Below are 19,414 nucleotides of genomic sequence, written 5' to 3' on the forward strand. Positions count from 1 at the left end.
TAGTCCCCTATACTTTCCTAGCGATTTTGGGTCACCCTGAGCTGCTTGGATATTCTTTTATTCTCCCATGTTATCTTTAGACATGTTTTTATTATCATTGAAGTACAAAAAAAAGACATAATGCAGAAAAATAGGCCTTTATTACAAAATTATATATTATCACCAAACGTAGCAGTAAAAAAAATGTAAGTTTCATAATAACTGGGATGTATGGCCACATTTAACTAATTCCTGGAGTGAAAAACGCCAAAAGAAAGTCTAGTTTTTCTCCCAGACAAAAACAATATAGAGATCACGAAGGTGGCATAAGTAGTCATAGCTAAAACGCCAGAACTGCTATAGTCCATAAGGAGGAAAAGGGTCCAGGTGCAAACTGGTTAATACAGTGCCCACATCATGCTGCCTAGATGTAGCTGCTTCTACAGATGGACGGGGAACACAATACGATGGTGCAGCAGTAATAAACACACCACAATGGGCGCTTCTCACTACTCTTTTTTAAGCAACGGTGTAAAGACAGGCAAAGTCTGTCACCTAAAATAAATATATGCATATGCACTGTTTTCAAATGTGCTACAGGGAAGGATAAAGGACAATGGTAAACGTATGACAATTTTCCTAATCATGATTAGTCAAAGGAGAGCTCAGTCCAAAGCTGCATCGCCCGGAATAGCGCACCGGAAATGACGTCTTCAGCTATGGATTGGGAATGACTGGTTAGGCGATGATGATGACAACTTAACTCAAATACAGTTATCGCTCTATACAAGAACTAGGACAAGCTGAGGGTGGGCGGAGGAGGCTTTATGTAAAGGCACAGATACTGAAGTGACTGTGCTTATAAAAAAAAAAATAGCTAATAATATAGAAAGTACAGTTCGATTAATAGTATTTAGGCAAAAATATATTATAATATATAATATAAAAAGATAAATACTAATCTTAGCAATCCAGCAACAGCCTCCTAGGGGGAGGGAAAGCAGAAATGCAGATAAGGCAGAAGACAGCCAGTTCTCCCCATGTAATGTGCCTCTGAAGGAACTGCCAGAAAACTCGGAAGCCCAGCTTCCAGATTCAGATAAGCAGGTCTGCTTTTTTTTTGTATGCATTCTAATAGTTTACTCTGCTATTTACATGTCATTTAACAAGCTGTGAGCTTGACGTGGGAGGGGCTATGGTGAGGTTACTCTGCCCATAACCTAGAGGTTACCATAGACAGACACACAAATCATGTACCTCTGAATCAACCAGTCAGCAGGAAGTGCTGACCCTCATGTGGACATTTCTCATATGGAATCATCTTTTTGTAAAACCTGTGCAAGGCTTGGAGTTCTGCTGTACAGCCCAGTTGGGCTGGGTGTCTCAGACCATTGATTACTCCTCCAGAGTTAAGGTTAAGTCACAGGAAAACTTACAACCAATGCTGCAATAACTACTTTACTGGCGACGCTGTTAAAAAGACTTGTTGTTGTTTCCACACACGGATATTGCAAATAACCAACTCATTTAAATACTGCGCACAAAGGTGGATACAACAGTATGCTTGACATGTCTGCATACAGTACAACAATGTCTTTCAAATGACATTGTACACACGTGGCTGAAAGCAGATCTGCCCAACAGTCATCTTAATTAAACTGCTGGACGGATCGGGCAAAATGCCTCATATCAGTTGCTCCTCATGTCCTTTGGCTGTATTTTTGCACATCCGAAACCGGTCATTTGTCGGATGTTTCAAATGACTTTAGTTGAGTATGTGTACAAAGCTTTACATTGCCTCCTGCTCTGTGCAGCTGATTATTCATGCAGGAATAGGTGTTACTTTAGAGAGAGCATTTGCTGATTTTATAGGTAACTCCTAGCGGCTGTGGCAATTATACTGTCATTGCATTCAGGGGCATGTGCCCCAAACACTTATCAGAGTGTCACCAGTGGTCCTTCTGCAGGAGTAAATAGTTACGCTTCCCATGAGTGCAGGCAGGAGGCAGCAGAGATCCTCTTGTGCTGACTTTGGCCCATAATTACAGAATCTGATGTGGAGCGATACGTGGTGATCACCTGACCCTTATATTACAGCCTCCACCCAAAGAGGATATCTGTTGTTGAGGATGAGGCAGCTGATGGATGGAGTGAGCTGGAAGGTGAGTATGGGGCCTCTTTACTTAGTAAGGACAACTAAACACCAATGACTGTAAGACGTTGGGGGGGAAACCTGCAGAAATAGGTTATTTGGGGAGAAACTGCCTAATTATGTTCTTTGGGAGGCTTCTCTCCAGAAAGATGTTTTTCTTAAACAAAATGGAAAAGGGATTGACTCTAATACAGTACACTTTCTGATTATCTGGCTTGAATTCGGCTGGAAATATTGCCAACACTCTTGATGCTTCTGCAACCAATAACCTGAAGGGAAAGGAATGTCTTCACCGCGATGTCAGACTTCCCCTCTGAGAGTCTGTGCAGCTGCACCCGGCAGGGGAGGAGTCATTTCCCACAACCAGAACATCAGTGATCTCTGTCTCTGCGTAGGATCAGTCATGTCTGTCAGTTTATATCTCAGGAAAGTATTTCCCATATGCAGAACATCAGTGAGCTCTGTCTCTGCGTAGGATCAGTCATGTCTGTCAGTTTATATCTCAGGAAAGTATTTCCCATATGCAGAACATCAGCATTATGACTACTACACAATACAAGATCCCTAAGGCTTCCTTACACTATCCCATGTACTACATGTAGTACATAACAATGGTCTTTTACATCTATGAGGTCGGCAATGTGAGGTGACATAGCATTTCCCACACTCTGGCCAACTATATGACTTCTCTACTACGTGAGTCTTCAAATTAGCGTGAGTGAGTGATAATCTCTTTGAAAATGGCTACCCACGCTCAGAACACACGTATGACCTTTCGTTGCTGTTATTTCATACACATGCTTTGAAATAATCTTTATGTGAAAACTATTTCCCACACTCAGGACAGCAATAACCTCTTCTCTGCCATATGGCACTTCTGATGAGCGGTGAGATTGGAACTGTTTGTAAAACCTTTCCCACACTCAGAACACACATAGGGCCTCACACCAGTATGGAGTTGAATATGTGTGATTAAAGCTTCTTTGCGTGAAAAACATTTCCCACACTCAGGACAGGAATGAGGCGTCTCCCCGGTGTGTATTCTCACATGCCTCAGAAGAGTAGATGGACGTGCATAGCATTTCCCACACTCAGAACAGGCATACGGCTTCTCGCCTGTGTGAGTCTGCTGATGTCTCAAGAGATCTGATTGATAATTGAAGCCTTTCCCACACTCTGAGCATGAATACGGATTTATCCCTATATGATTCCGCTGATGTTTCCAGAAACTGGACTTTGTATTAAACTGTCTGCCACACTCAGAACATGAGTATTTCTTCCCTGAGTGAAGTTGCTGATGTTTACGAAGATTAGATTTATCCAGAAAACATTTTCCACACTCGGGGCATAAAAATAACTTCTCACCTGTGTGAGACCTCTGATGAACAGCAAGTGCCAACTTCAGTCTGAAGCTTTTCCCACACTCTGAACACTTATGTGGTCTCCCCCCATTTTGCTCCTCAGCTGTGTGATATTTTTTATGTTTTCCAAGACTGGATTTCTGTGCAAAGCATTTCCCACACTCAGGGCATGAATACGACTTCTCCCCCATGTGAGATCTCTGATGCCTCTCCAGTTCAGATATACAACCAAAACATTTCCCACACTCTGAACAGGAAAATCCCTTCTTCTGTTGTTCTTCATCATGTGACCCCTCACGGGGCGGGGGAGGGGGGGATTCATCATTGCTGTGATCTTCTGGATGGGCAGTTGCCTTGTGAGGGATTTCATCTGAAGAATCATCTGTGAGATCGTTATCGGTCATTATATGGTCTGAGGATATTGAGGAACGAGTCTCTGAGGGGTTCCTGATGCTGGGTCTCTGCGCTGCAAATAGAGAAACATCATCACTTCCTGTTAGATAATACTGAGGAGAACAATAGTGATCAGCCTGATAGAGGACTGCAGAGGCTATGCAATATAAATACACATGCTGCCTTGAGGGGAGGGTTTTGGAACTGTTGTAAAAAGAGGATACTTTCATTGGTGCTGATACTTTATATATTAATGAACATCCTACGAAGTGCCCAAAGTAGCACCTGAACTGAAGGGGGGAAAGTCAGCCCAGGAAGTACCAGATTATTATGCAAGAGAGGCCTGGTGTGAGCTCACTGCCAGCAGCACCTGACTTATACTGGGTGCAGATCAGCCTCTCCGCAAATGTAAGGGCACTGCCTGTGTATCCACAGCAGCAGAACATGCAGGGCCCAAACCAGCTACTCTGCCTCTTCCTGCCGGAGTCAGTCCATGTAAAAAGGTTTAAATATCATCACCAGGGGCGTGCTGAGCACACTCATTGCCCACATGCCCTGCAACTGCACTCAGGAGGGAGGGAAGGGGGGGGGGGCAGAGAAGCACAGATGCCATTCCCCCGGCATAGTCACAGCCTGGGAGAAAGCCAGTCGTATTCTGCTATTGTGGATGGAATTTGCACATGCTGGGTCCTTACATTTGCCTAGAGGCTTATCTGCTGCCGCTGTAAGTCAGGTGCTGCTGGTAATAAGCGCACACCCCATGCTACTCTTGTGTAACAATGCAGATTTCTTTCTTTTTAGGGGAGGGTTCTGAAAGCTTCTTTTGGGTGATGGTAGCACTGGAGGGTGGGGGGGGGGGGGGGGGTTGGGGTAGGGCAGCTGTCTGAGTTGCTCCTCCCCCAGGGTGTGTTGCATGGGAGTCACCCTTGAGCAGCAACGTGTTTGGGGCGCTCACTGCTCTGCTCCCGTCTCCTGGAAGTGTAGCTCCCAAGTCATGTATTTTGCATATTTTTACAGCTGGACAAATTTCCCAAGACATAGGGATTTCTTCATTTCATTTGGGGGGCAGTTGTGGACGGTGTTGTGGCAACACTCGGGGGAGGGGAGTTGTAGTTACAATGCTTCTGGGAAACAAAGTTAGCTTTACCCAGCTAGATTGCCTAAGGCCTGATCCATGTTCAGGGTTCCTGCCTGCACTCTACATGTAGTTTTTGAATTGTATAATAAAAGCTACTCTACACCTAAATCCAACGTGTAGTTAATATACACCATAAGTCACTTTAGGTTTTATATTTTTTTTTTGGTTTACGTATTTTAACTGTGATCTTGTTTTAGAATGGCCACAGGATATCTGAGAACTCTGCAATGTTGTTCCTGATTTATATACATGTTATTACTTTATAGCATCTTTATGACAAACAATAACAATCATTTCTTTATTTGAATTTTTTTTTTTGTCTTTTGTTTAAACTTTAAGGTTTATCGATGTTTGCAGTTTCTGTCATTAACAAAATAAAAAGGCTGCAATGATGAGCTTAATTCTAAATGTAAGACCCAAACTTTACTAGTCTCCTCTTTCATGTTGGCGATGACAGGCCAGGATGGCGGACAGAGTAGAGTGTCAGCTTCCTGGCCAAGAGCTTTGTTTTGTTCCAAAAAGCACACCATCTTTATATAGCTCTCAGGCTAGGAACCCACTAGAAATCACCGCAGTGCTTTAAGTTCGCCGCAGCGCTGTGTGCAGCGATTGCGATTTCCTGATGCTTGGAGGCGCCGTACAGTAAACTATACAGTGCTTATTATACTTACCCGGCATCCTTCTTACATCTGTAGCCCCGCCCCTAAAGGTAGAGGTCATAGGTGCTTCTCTAGGACCAATCAGAGAAGCACCTGTGACCTCTTCCTTTAGGGGGCGGGACTACAGACAGAAGAAGGAAATCCAGACACAGGGCGAGTATTTAAAGTTTTATTTAAAATCGTGATCGCTCGCCCCCCAAAGCATTGCATAATCGCTTTGATAAGCTATTTATTCAGTGCTTATATACATTGAATGCATATGTGCGCAAAATGCTGCTCGTCCTGCGACTGCGATTACCCTAATCGCAATCGCTCTAGTGGGTCCCCACCACTCACTTTCATAGGCAAAGCGTTTTTTGTGAATTGCTGCCGATTGTTGATGATCCCAAAACTCTGGCAAAATCGCCTTAGTGGGTTCCAGCCCTAATACTGCTATGTTTTGACAGTGATGGAATGACTTTTATGTTACATACTTTCAATCAGCATGGAAAATACATGATAACATTGATAATAGAGGAGGAGGAGTCGTGAAGTCAGGAGAAACCATAAACTGAGGATTTGGATGATTTTTCTAGACTCCACAGCCCTGCCTGAAACAAAGCAATATCTGGTATTTCCTCAGGTGTACCTATAAAACCTCACTAGAGCATAGAAAACAGAACAAGGATGAGTGTCTGCAGCCAACAGTGAAGCATGGCGGTGGTGGCTCTCTGTAAGTTTGGGGCTGACACCATGGCTGGCCCAGGTCAAGAGACAGGTTTACAGTCCAGACAAAGGAAAACCTTATATACTGCCCTCTCTTTTACAAAAAAATTAAGTCTATTACCCAGTGGTGTGAGCAGTTGATTCTCCATCATGGCGTCCTTGTAGAGATCCTGGTGTCCTTCTATATACTGCCACTCCTCCATGGAGAAATAGACGGCGACATCCTGACACCTTATAGGAACCTAACAAACACAATGCTACAGTCACCACCCAGACACACCCCTTACTGTATAATATCCCATAATTCCCAGCACTGCTCACCTCTCCTGTCAGCAGCTCCATCATCTTCCTGGTGACTTCCAGAATCTTCTGCTTGGTGTGTCCCTCAGATATCAGGGAGTGAGGTGAGGGCATCGGGATGGTTACATGATCACCACACTTTACTGGAGGAAAACTCTGTATGGAAAGACCAACATTAATGTCACATGATCTCCTAGAATCCTCCTCACCTCTCTGGTCAGGTGTGTTTTATTAATAGCAATATGAGTGATGTTATGAGACCTCCCAGAATCCTCCTCACCTCTCCAGTAAGCAGGCAGATGATTTCTTGGGTGAGGTTCACAATTGTGTCATTCAAGTTAACCTTCTTTTGCTCCATCTTGAGGCAACTGGAGCTTGTCTGATTCTCCATCATGGCGTCCATATAGAGGTCCTGGTGTCCTTCTATATACTGACACTCCTCCATGGAGAAATAGACAGCGGCATCCTGACACCTTATAGGAACCTGACACACACAATGATACAGTCACCACCCAGACACACCCCCTAGATGTTACTGAATAATGTCCCATAATTCCCAGCACCACTCACCTCTCCTGTCAGCAGCTCCATTATCTTCCTGGTGATTTCCAGGATCTTCTTCTTCTTCCTCTTCTCTGGTGTCAGGGAATACGGCATCAGGCAGTGATGAGGGGAAACCGGGATGGGGGATGGTCTATGTAAAGAGCTGCTGGCCAGTAATGACTCACCACATACATTAATAGACATTAAATAGTCCTGTAAAGAATAGAAATACATTTTAGCTATTGAGAGAGAGAGATAGGAGTGATGTCATGTGACCTCCCAGAATCCCCCTAACCTCTCCAGTCACCTGTGTGTTATATTACTAGAGATAAGAGTGATGTCATGTGACCTCCCAGAATCCCCCTCACCTCTCCAGTCACCTGTGTGTTATATTACTAGAGATAACAGTGATGTCATGTGACCTCCCAGAATCCCCCTCACCTCTCCGGTCACCTGTGTGTTATATTACTAGAGATAAGAGTGATGTCATGTGACCTCCCAGAATCCTCCTCACCTCTCCGGTCGCCTGTGTGTTATATTACTAGAGATAAGAGTGATGTCATGTGACCTCCCAGAATCCCCCTAACCTCTCCAGTCACCTGTGTGTTATATTACTAGAGATAAGAGTGATGTCATGTGACCTCCCAGAATCCCCCTCACCTCTCCGGTCACCTGTGTGTTATATTACTAGAGATAAGAGTGATGTCATGTGACCTCCCAGAATCCCCCTCACCTCTCCGGTCACCTGTGTGTTATATTACTAGAGATAAGAGTGATGTCATGTGACCTCCCAGAATCCTCCTCACCTCTCTAGTCACCTGTGTGTTATATTACTAGAGATAATTGTGATGTCATTTGACCTCCCAGAATCCCCCTCACCTCTCCAGTCACCTGTGTGTTATATTACTAGAGATAAGAGTGATGTCATGTGACCTCCCAGAATCCCCCTCACCTCTCCAGTCACCGGTGTGTTATATTACTAGAGATAAGAGTGATGTCATGTGACCTTCCAGAATCCCCCTCACCTCTCTGGTCGCCTGTGTGTTATATTACTAGAGATAAGAGTGATGTCATGTGACCTCCCAGAATCCCCCTCACCTCTCCAGTCACCTGTGTTATATTACTAGAGATAAGAGTGATGTCATGTGACCTCCCAGAATCCCCCTCACCTCTCCAGTCACCTGTGTGTTATATTACTAGAGATAAGAGTGATGTCATGTGACCTCCCAGAATCCCCCTCACCTCTCCAGTCACCTGAGTGTTATATTACTAGAGATAAGAGATAACAGGGATATGTGAGGGAGCAGGCTGGTGTTATACTTTATACTGGTTGAACTCGATGGACGTATGTCTTTTTTCAACCAAAATAACTATGTAACTATATAAGAGTGATGTCATGTGACCTCCCAGAATACCCCTCACCTCTCCAGTCACCTGTGTGTTATATTACACTAGAGATAAGAGTGATGTCATGTGACCTCCCAGAATCCTCCTCACCTCTCCAATCACCTGTGTGTTTTATTAATAGAGATAAGAGCGATGTTGTGTGACCTCCCACAATCCTCCTCACCTCTCCAGTGAGCTGTGTTTTATAAATGGAGATAAGTGTGATGTCATGTGACCTGCCAGAATCCTCCTCACCTCTCCAGTCAGCTGTGTGTTTTATTAATAGAGATAAGAGTGACATCATGTGACCTCCCAAAATCCTCCTCACCTCTCCGGTCAGCAGAGTATAGACCTCCAGGATGAGGTTCAGTAACCTTTTTGTCATGTGACGCCAGTCCTCCTCCATGCTTGCGGATGTAGTCATGTGATCTGTACAGGATGCGCCTCTCTAGAGATGGATAAAAGTGATCATTATCTGGGAGTGCTGAGTATGGCCTGGTTGGATGCTGCACGCCTTGCCTCAGACATTATCATAGTCAGATACATTTGTGGATGGACAGGACACAGAATACACAGGGGTCCCCAATCACTTGTTTCTTGGGAAATAACATCAGCCAATCTGAACACCCACAAACTGTAAATAAAATGCCTTTTAAAGGAAACCAGAGCTGTTCCAACTAAAACGTTTTATACATACCCAGGGCTTCCTCCAGCCTCATACGCACGGAACGCACCCACGCCAATGTCCTCAGCCTTCTGCAGCTCCGTTACCGGGTCCCCGCACTTCCATCAGCCAGGCCAGTCTATGCAGGAGAAGTGCGCCCTCTACGTATCTCCCCAGCAGCTGCTGGAGAGATACGCAAACAGTGCACTTCATTTACGTCAGACGGAAGTGCGGGGACCCGGTACCGGCGCTGCGAGAAGGCTGAGGACGGCGGCGTGGGAGCAATCCGTGCACATTGGGCTGGAGGAAGCCCCAGGTATGTATAAAACGTTTTAGTTAGAACAGCTCTGGTACACTTTAAACCACAGTTCCCTAACCCTGTCCTCAAGGCCCACCAACAGTACGAGCACAAGGCCCACCAACAGTACAAGTTTTGCAGAAAACCACAAACATGCACAGGTGAGGTAATTAGTGTCTCAGCAGAGCTGATTATCTACCTCTGTGGATTTCCACAAAACATGCAGTGTTGGTGGGCCCCGAGGACAGGGTTGGGGAACACTGCTTTAAACCACCAGCAAGCATGAAAATACTCAAAATAATTTTGACAGTACTTTTTCACCTACTTTTTGGTACTTTATCCATTGTAGTGGATAGTGCCAAAAAATTATTTTAAAGAGAACCTGTAACAAAAAAAAACCTCCCCTGGGGGTACTCACCTCGGTAGGGGAAAGCCCTAGGGTCCCAATGAGGCTTCCCCCTCCCCTGTAGCTGCAGGCAGTCCAGGGCTGGCTCCCCCGAAGTGTCCTGGAATCCTCCCTCGACAAGCCTGATAAGCGCTGATTTATTTACCTTCCCTGGCTCCAGCGGGGGCGCTGTTGCGGCTCTCAACACGTAGATCGGCGAAAATAGTCAATCGCTGTTGGTTCCATTCTACTGCGCAGGCGCAGGAGACTTGCGCCTGCGCAGTAGAGCGGGCCGACAGCAATCGGCTATTTCCACCTATCTCCGTGCAGAGAGCCGCAACAGCGCCTGCGCTGGAGCCGGGTAGGTAAACATTTAAATCCCTGCTGGGGGGGGGGGCATCCAAAGTTTCACAGGAGGGCTCAGTGATATCTCTTTACACCCCTGCTACTGTATAATAGTAATGATAGGTTGACTGTACCTATGTGAGAGAGAATAACAACTACAGAACCCTCCAAACCCAATTCCCCTGAAGTCAGAGCCTGATGGGCATTGTGATGAGTGAAATAAGTACCCGGGCTGTTACTCTTACCTCTTCTCCTTCTGCTTCTGGGCACTCATGACGCAGGAAGACTTCCTCCCAACCTGCAAAACAAGAAATTCCAGCATGCGAGTTCCAGGACTTCCTGTATCTGCATTCCAATACTCCACACTTCCACCTGCTGGACACACACGGAACTGCAATCTCTCTATGTGCAAGACTTTAAAAGTAATTATTACTGGAAAGTAGTAGCAATAGGGTATTGTACCGTGTTAGCCAACAGTAAAAGCAAGATGTTTTGTATCCAGATGATACCATTTATTGGTTAACTTGAAAGAATAAGGGCCTGTTTCCACTACACGCAGATTAGATGCAGAATGGATGCATCTTTGACTTGTAATATACACACTGTCTGTCCTTGTATTGTTTTTGTTTGTGTTTGTTAAGCAACTGCCAAGACAAATTTCTTGTAGGTGCAAACTTACTTGGCAAAATAAAATTGATTCTGATTCTGATGCAGATAAACTGACTCCAATGAATGCCTATGGGAAATCTGCATCAGAAAAATCGTGTTAAGTGGAAACAGGCCCATAGACATTCATTAGAGTCAGTTTTTCTGCATCCAATCTGGGGGTAGTGGAAACAGGCCCTAAGAGTAAGCGAGCTTTCGGGTGTATAGCCTTCGTCGGGCTTCAGTCCTGTTTGCTCACAAGCTGATGGAACAGACAGCTATATACATGCAACATCAAAAGGGAATACATAGATTTTCTTCACGCATACGTACAAAGTCATTTAGATGTTCTGTTTCACTTAAGGCATCTTAATGGCTTTGTATTTATGCTTGAAAAAAATATGTGTATCCCCTTTTGAGGTTTCATGTATTATAGCTGTCTGTACCATCAGCTTGTAAGCAAACAGGATTGAAGCCTGACAAAAGCAATACAGCCGAAAGCTTGTTTAACTCTTATTCTTTTAAGTTAGCCAATAATTATCATCCTCATTTTTAAACTTCTTGTTATTACTGGATGAGAATCAGAACCCAAATCAGAATAGATTTTATTTGCAGAGTGTAAAGGATTGCGGAGACACCGCCGCGCGGTCTGGCAGCGGGGCGGCTGACTCCGCGTTCAGACCGGCGGTTTCCGCACAGCAACATGCGTCTGGTGTGTCTGGACCCAGTAGTGCACACAGATGGAGAGCTACGCGCGCGCGCTGGGAGGCAGGACCTTTATGCCAATTGGAGAGGGATCAGGTGATCAGGATGATTAGCTGATCCTAGCGCAGCAGGTGATTGGCTGAGTGGGGCTGGGCGGCGCTGAGGAGCGCTGCTCTATATATACTTCTTGCCTGTCAGTTGCTGGTTGTCTGCCGTTGCGAATACTTACGTGTGAGCACTCAGACCAGTCAGATCCCACATTGTGTTAGAACCAGGAGGACCTGGGAATTCACACTTAGCCAGATTACTATTGTGTTATATGTTAGAACAGTTCCAGGGTGTTGAAACCACGGACCTCACACCCAAGATTAGGAATACTGTGACATTGCTGTGTTATACACCAGTTCCAGGGTGTTGAGGCCACGGACCTCACACCCAAGCTTAGGGATACTGTGTCATTGCTGTGTTATACCTTAGACCAGTTCCAGGGTGTTGAGACCACGGACCTCACACCCAAGCTTAGGGATACTGTGTCATTGCTGAGTTATTCTTTAGACCAGTTCCAGGGTATTGTGACCAAGGACCTCACACCCAAGCTTAGGGACACTGTGTCTATACTGTGTTATACTCTAGACTAGTTCCCGGGTGTCGAGATCAAGGCGCTCACACCCCAGTCTAGGATTCTGTGATATTTATATGTTATGACCTTTTGCTCTGTCGACCTTTCTCTTGCTTTCTGATTCGGTACCTTGCATATCTGTCTATTTGTTGCCAGACGCTGCCTGTACCCGGTTACCGAATCAGTCTTCTGTCTCTGTATCTCATCTGCTTGTGTGTTGCCGACCTGGCCTGCCCAACCATCCTAGCTGTCACTCTCCTTGAGTGTTCAGTTGATCAGTATTAGCAGTGACACCATTCCACCATTGTGTCAGCTGCAACCAGGACTCCCGCACCTCAGAGAGTCCGGGCTGTTAGCAGCCAGTGGTCTATTCCTTTGGCTGCAGTACAGTTCACCATCTAATACTGCTTCTCTGGTTACCAGGTCCTTTCTATCTAAGAGATAGTTTCTGCACTGCCCAGGGCCAGCTCTCTCCCAGGTGGCTCTTGACTGAGTCACGTATATCTCCTGCTCCTCGGGAGATAGCCTACAGTTCATCTAACACATTACTCATTAGGTATCCAGAGGTTAGTCATACCTGTATTATTGGTGATTCTGCAGATCATCCATAATCAGGTATACATCTGTATCGTTGATGATTCTGCAGATCATCAACGATCAGATTCTCTCTGTGTGCTGTCACCGATCGTTACACAGAGTACCGGGTATCATACAAGGAATTGTTGTTGGCACAGACCCCTCAGCAGACTTTCATGGGCATGCAGGGGTACTTACATGGGTACACATAAAACAGAGGGATGGGCACATACTACACACCAGGGATTGCTATTTGAGTGGGGCCTCCTCCCACTCATACAGCAATCCCCAATCCTATCATTATATGGTACACTCCCGCGGAGGGGCCTGAGCTTAGGGCCAGAGAAGTTTTGTGGGAAAAGGAATTCCTGAGCCTGGAAGTCCTGGTGGCTAGCAGTATACAGGAATGGCTTTCAGTCCTGTCCGTGCAGTTTAGTAGCTAAAAAAAACCCAACCAGTTCTCTTCCCATCTTCTGGCATCATGTGAACACAGTCTCATGGTGAGAGGAGGAAGGAACAACAAAACTTTATTGAGACAACATTAACAGGCAACCAGAATGCAGTACTCTTATGCCACTGTAGGTGGAGCAGACATATGAATCTCAACATCCTAACAGTGGAGATGGTCTTGAAGTGGTGCACAGGGGCAGACATACAGCCGTGCAGGCCGTGCAGACGCACAAGGGCCCCTCAAGTTCCCTAGAACAGAAAACTCCTTGCAGATGTTGACGTAGCTCAGATTCGAACCGGGGACCCAGCACTGCAAGGCGAGAGCGGTAACCACTACGCCACCGTGCCTGTCAGCGCTTTGCTAATGAGTTCATTCTCACTGCAGCATTTGTGATTTGAATAAATGGCAAACATGCTGCATGCAGCGCTTTGGGGTTGATTAAACAGGAATCAAAACGCAAATTGAGGCAAGATTGTGACTCCTGATTTGCGCTCCGAGTGTGAACCGGCTTTTATTCATTCCTTCTCCCTTCCCTTGGCTACTTTATTTTTCTTACTCTCTTTTGCTTTAAGCCTCCCCTCTTTCTCTTTTTCTAATCCTCCTTTCTCTTGTTCTCTCTTCCCTTTAATCCCCTCTATTGCCTTTCCCCTCCTTCTCTTCACTCTTTCGCGCTCCCCATCTCTCCCCCTCTCTAAAAGCATTCAAACTGAAACTTAAAGTGTACCAGAGCTGTTAACATATAATAGTTTTATACATACCTGGGGCTTCCTCCAGCCCCATAAGCTCGGATCGCACCCACACCACCGGAGAGATACGTAGAGGGCAGTGGCGGACATACGGCCGTGCAGGCCGTGCCGCCGCACGAGGGCCCCTGAAGTTCCCCTGCTTCAGGGGCCCATTAAGTATTGCTGGGTTTTTTTTTAACTCTACTTTTTATTTTTTTTTAACCTGGGGGGCCCCGACTCCTGTCCTCCCCCCTCACCTCGGGGGCCCCCCTCCCGGTATGCGCGGCGGCCGGCGGGAGAGCAGAAAATACAGGAAGTCTCTGGCCGGGGCTGCAGCAGACGCTAGAGGCAGCTGCCGCTTGGTCTCCCGTGTCTCCAACTTTGTACACTGCTCGCTACTAAACCAGGAAGTAGCGAGCAGTGTACAAAGTTGGAGACACGGGAGACCAAGCGGCAGCTGCCTCTAGCGTCTGCTGCAGCCCCGGCCGGAGACTTCCTGTATTTTCTGCTCTCCCGCCGGCCGCCGAGCATACCGGGAGGGGGGCCCCCGAGATGAGGGAGGGAGGATAGGAGTCGGGCCCCCCACCCGGATAGCTACCCACCCACCCGGCTACCTTACCCACCCAGCTACCTAACCACTCTGCCGGCTACCTAACCACTCTGCCGGCTACCTAACCACCCACCCGGCTACCTAACCACCCACCCGGCTACCTACCCAACCGGCTACCTACCCGGCTACCTAACCACCGTTCTGGCTACCTACCCACCTGGCTACCTACCCGGCTACCTAACCACCCACCCGACTACCTACCCACCCGGCTACCTACCCGGCTACCTAACCACTCTGCCGGCTGCCTACCCACTCGGCAAACCTACCCGGCTACCTAACCACCCACCCGGCTACCTACCCACCCGGATACCTACACACCCACCCGGATACCTACCCGGCTACCTAACCACCCACCCGGCTACCTAACCACCCACCCGGCTACCCACCCACCCGGCTACCTAACCACCCACCCGGCTACCTACCCACCCGGCTACCTAACCACCGTGCCGGCTACCTACCCACCCGGCTACCTACCCGGCTACCTAACCACCCACCTGGCTACCTACTGTTATAAACTGTTCTTATCACCTTGCTTCGACACCATCGTCTCACAGACTGTGAGATCACTTGACTCTCCACACAGCAAACAGGATATAGACTTTCTCAGGCTTCTTACGTTATTTATTCAGGAAACAGGAATACAGATAGATACATTCATCTCCTGGCAAAGCAGACTTCCATGTTGCGTTATAGCGGCTTGATTAGACTCCCTCTTGAAGTCTATCAGGTACCTTCTTCCTAACTACGTTACACTAAACTACATATGTACAACATACATTATATCAGATTACAGTAAGGAATAACATGTTTAGAGGTCCCAGTCGGCCTTGCGAGCTAGTGCAGAGGGAAGAAGCAGAAGTGAGTTCTCCATTGCTTGCTCCAGCTTTAATACCGGCTAGGAAAGAGTTAAATATGACATCATCTTCGCCACCCCCTATATCAGTCTATTGGTGGACCCACTCATGGTGTCATCATACCCGCCTACTCGATTAATAATCGATGAGACATTTGACATACATGCAGGAATGTGAATATTTACAAAACATGACTGATGTTTATTGTTCCAGGCCCAGGTCAGGGAGACCTGCGGCCTTGATCAGAACAGCTTCTTGGTATGTTCTAGTTCTGCTGACAGAACTGCAGATTTTCTCTCTTCAGAGAAAATCCCCTTAAAGGGCAGGTCTGCTCATCAAGCCTTTTTGACTAACTCAGTCCAAATAACTGAGGCCTACTTAAATTATAACAATCCCCCCTAAAACGGCTTGACCCGCAGATCCCAGCGTCCGAACCTCCCAGTACCTGGTTTCTTTCGTTTATGTTTCACTTTTCGATGTTCGTGCTCACACAACTTCTCTGCTCTCGGTGGTTACCCCTGGAAGAGAGAGAGCAAGACCTCTTGGTCTTCCTGTAACCAGGCTCTCTGGGGAAGCCCTACTTCTAAGTCCCTCAACACCACACACTCAGCATTTGCGTCACTTGCGTATCACTCACAAACTTGCATGACCACAGAAAAGTGAAACTCGTTTGGTTGTTACAAAACGGAGCAGTGCCAGGTGCCTTCTAAAAGAGCGCCTTTATACAATCAGCTCCTAGGTACTACTAAACCTATACCCGTAACCCTGTATATCCCTTAATTTGAAAATATTGGTTCATGAGATGGTTTATGAGGCACCAATCTCTGGACCGTGTTAATTTGTTTGCGTAATTTTACACACAAACTCACCTGTATAATGATTCCCAAGATTGCCACCCCCATCACTACGACCAGTGGATGTAGGAAGAAATTCTGAATTGCAGAGGCCCAGTCCGAATGTCCCTGGAATATTGCCAGAAACCGTTTCCACCAGGTCAGACTGGAACTCACCTGATTATATTTGTGTTCAACCTCTTTAAGATCGCCTTGATCATGACGAAATATCACCTCTAATTTAGTGTTCTGGTTGTTTAACCGTTTTAACAAAGTGTGATCTTGTGTCAAAACCTGTACCCATTTGTCCCATGGCGTGTTATCCCTCAGGATGGGCACCTCCTGTGGAGCTTTGAACTGTAGAGTTCTCCTCACAATTTGAGGAATCACGTAGTCAAACCTAGATGACTTGATCCGTATGGGATCTCCGCTCACACAATATGTTCCCCTTAAGAGACCAACCCTATCGGAACAATTATGAAAATGTACAATGAATGTGTCATTAGACCTCATGTTTAAAAAACACACTTTTCCTTCAGCCACCGGAGATATTGGTTTGGCCTTAGGAGGGATCTTTTGGATGGCTGCTGCGCACTCTGTGTTATTGAGCCAGCAGGCGTCCTCACTAAATCGGACTTGCCCCGGCAAACACAGGTACCTCTCTGAGAATTGCCAGCATGATGACAAATCTACTTGTTTCACCTCCCCGTCTAGCACCAAAAATCGTTGACCTCTCAGGTCATGGTGTAAGACATGTGTTGCGGAAACAGGTGTACCCAGGGATACTACTGGAAAAACTACCTGAGTTTCTCCGCCGGTAGGAACTAAGGAAGTAGCGGTGCATAAAAAATTGTCGCACCCCATCCATTTGTTTCTCCACACCTCTCGGTGCCTCCATGCAAAAGATCCTTCCCCCGGAAAATCGACAAATCGCTCCTTGTCAAGTCTCAGCTGTAAAGGAGTTTTACCTTCTGATAAGGCTTGAGCCATTATCTTAAAATCTGCTGTTAACTCGGTCTGCATTGACAGGCATGCTTTCTCCCATGCAGTACCCCTAGCATGTGCAATCATCTTCTGAAGAATTATTTGAATGTGCCTTTGAGTGTACCCCTGAACTCTATAGGTGTTGTGTGTTAACTGTTCCAAAACCAAGTTCAGATGGTGTTGGGTACTCACATTCTGTTGTCCCAATGTGCCTAATTGTTGAATGACCTCTGTCATCCCTTCTATGTCTACACTGTTTGCTACCCCCATTCCAGCGCCCATGCCTCCCAAGATTGTATCTGCTAAATCCCGGGACCTTCTTCTGGCTACACTATTCCCCCGTGGAATGTGCCCACGACATAAAAGCCTGTACCAGGGTGGCAGCGACAGTGCTGCAGTTAGGGTATATATTAGATATTACCCACTCTTCTAAATTAATCTGCCAAGTGATCAATTGAAGCTGGGCCTCCACGATAACTGGAGTCGCCCTCAGTTGATTTAACTGGAAAGGGCCACTTTTTACAACCTGATGTGTCTCACATGACGGTAGGTGGGGTTCCTGGGTAGTCACTGGCAGGGTGACTACCTGAGCTTTAGGAGTTGTGGCAACCCCCACTTTTACTGTCACGGTTCCCCTTCTCATTATGCAAAATCTATTTGGACCCTTAAACTCTAGGGACTGTGGGATGCAAAAACCGTATGTCCATCCATGGTCCTTCATCCTTCTGGACTAAGGACGCTATTTTTAAACCCCCCCTTTTTAGTCCCATCACCCTTCCGTCATAGAGAGTCCCCGGGGTGCTACCTGATGTATCCCAGGATTCTACCTCTCTACTCCAAAAGGTCCCCGGATCCATCCAACTCACGTCCCATGCTAACCCTTGTGGCCCTCCCCAGAAGAATACGGTAGGTACTCTTTCTTCTGGGAAATTGATTAGCATATCAATGACAAACGCTGTTCCCAACTGTCCTGTTTGGACCTTTGCCCCCCTTAGGTCCTGAGGCAAAATGCGTACCTGAGGTCGGGAAGAATGTACTCTCTGCAATCTTTCAATTAAGAGTACATCCTCACTTACCCATCTAGCATGAGGATAAGTGCTTGAATATGGACTGTGTGGTATTGTCTCATGTTGTGACCCCTGTAGTGAGGATGTTATCTGTGTGGACCCTCCCCTACTCGGGATTGCTCTCCCCACCCTCTTGGTCCCCCGAGACTGTGGCTGGATCTCGATTTTTACTTCTTGTTTCGAGAACCACCAACCCTCGGCTTTCCAGCCTTTACGTGTGTATAGTTGTTTCAGAGGCACTCTCTGTTGGTAGCTCCAGAGTGTGATGTTGTCCCCTGCGTCTCTCCTGTAGGAGAAGTGACTCTTACTGCTCGTTCCTCTCCAATCTGGAACCATCTCACTCTGCATAACCAAGACAAGGTACCCCTGAATCACACACTCCACCTTTTGCATGTACCCATTGTACTGCAAGGTACCTTTTAACCAAACTTTGGATCGGTGCATCGATTCTGGGAGTGTGACATTCAAGAGCAGATTTACACTGCCGTTCACGTCACCCTTCCAGCACACCTGACCCTTCAGACCTTTCACCCACATTGTGCCATGAAATTTGTCTGCACCTGGCACTTGTGTTCTCATTAACCCCTTATTATACCCGAGAATGTCCTCTCTTCGTTCTCCTAGGACGAAATGGCAACCTAGGATCACCATCAGCACGGTACTCCTCATTATAAAAACACCACCTTGGGAAAGAAAAACATTAGCAATTTGCACTATGCTTTGCTCAGACAGTTTTTTTAGTCTCTGTCCGATTTCAGGAATCTCGTGGTTTAGTCTCTTTCCAATTTCAGGAATCTCGTGTTTTAGTCTCTTTCCAATTTCAGGAATCTCGTGTTTTAGTCTCTTTCCGATTTCAGGAATCTCGTGTTCCTCCAAGCTTAGATTGGCATCTGGAACCTTTCGCTTATCCGACTGACATCTCCATCTTTGCTGCCAGCACTGCAGCTGTCTCAATTCCATATTGCCAAACACCTGAAATCGAAATACAAACAAATCAATTCTTATTAATGATTTGGGATTCGCCCTGCGGCTTATAC

The 19,414-nt window shown here is 46.5% G+C and overlaps 1 protein-coding gene across 1 annotated transcript; it reads right to left on the bottom strand.

Moving 5' to 3' along the window:
- Nucleotides 1-217: 217 nt before the first annotated feature.
- LOC137537244 (zinc finger protein 773-like) lies at nucleotides 218-18,439 on the bottom strand. The gene is made up of 10 exons (XM_068259335.1): nucleotides 18,387-18,439; nucleotides 16,504-16,789; nucleotides 13,420-13,429; nucleotides 10,554-10,606; nucleotides 8,945-9,064; nucleotides 7,258-7,443; nucleotides 6,968-7,171; nucleotides 6,709-6,843; nucleotides 6,509-6,629; nucleotides 218-3,958 (listed from the first exon to the last, which is right to left on the bottom strand). The coding sequence occupies exons 1-10, from the start codon at nucleotides 18,437-18,439 to the stop codon at nucleotides 2,970-2,972; spliced, it is 2,157 nt and encodes a 718-aa protein (XP_068115436.1). The 3' UTR covers nucleotides 218-2,969.
- Nucleotides 18,440-19,414: the final 975 nt, after the last annotated feature.

The sequence above is a fragment of the Hyperolius riggenbachi genome, chromosome 10 (assembly GCF_040937935.1).
Source record: "Hyperolius riggenbachi isolate aHypRig1 chromosome 10, aHypRig1.pri, whole genome shotgun sequence".
Classification (NCBI taxonomy): domain Eukaryota; kingdom Metazoa; phylum Chordata; class Amphibia; order Anura; family Hyperoliidae; genus Hyperolius; species Hyperolius riggenbachi.

Bases quoted from the DNA above. Each gene is read 5' to 3' on its own strand.
- LOC137537244 (XM_068259335.1), bottom strand. From the start codon at position 18,439: ATGAGACAATACCACACAGTCCATATTCAAGCACTTATCCTCATGCTA. The intron at 9,065-10,553 runs GTAAGAGTAACA...ATCCATCTCTAG, and splicing joins CAGAAGCAGAAGGAGAAGAG to AGAGGCGCATCCTGTACAGA. The intron at 7,444-8,944 runs GTGAGGAGGATT...TATTCTTTACAG, and splicing joins ATACTCTGCTGACCGGAGAG to GACTATTTAATGTCTATTAA.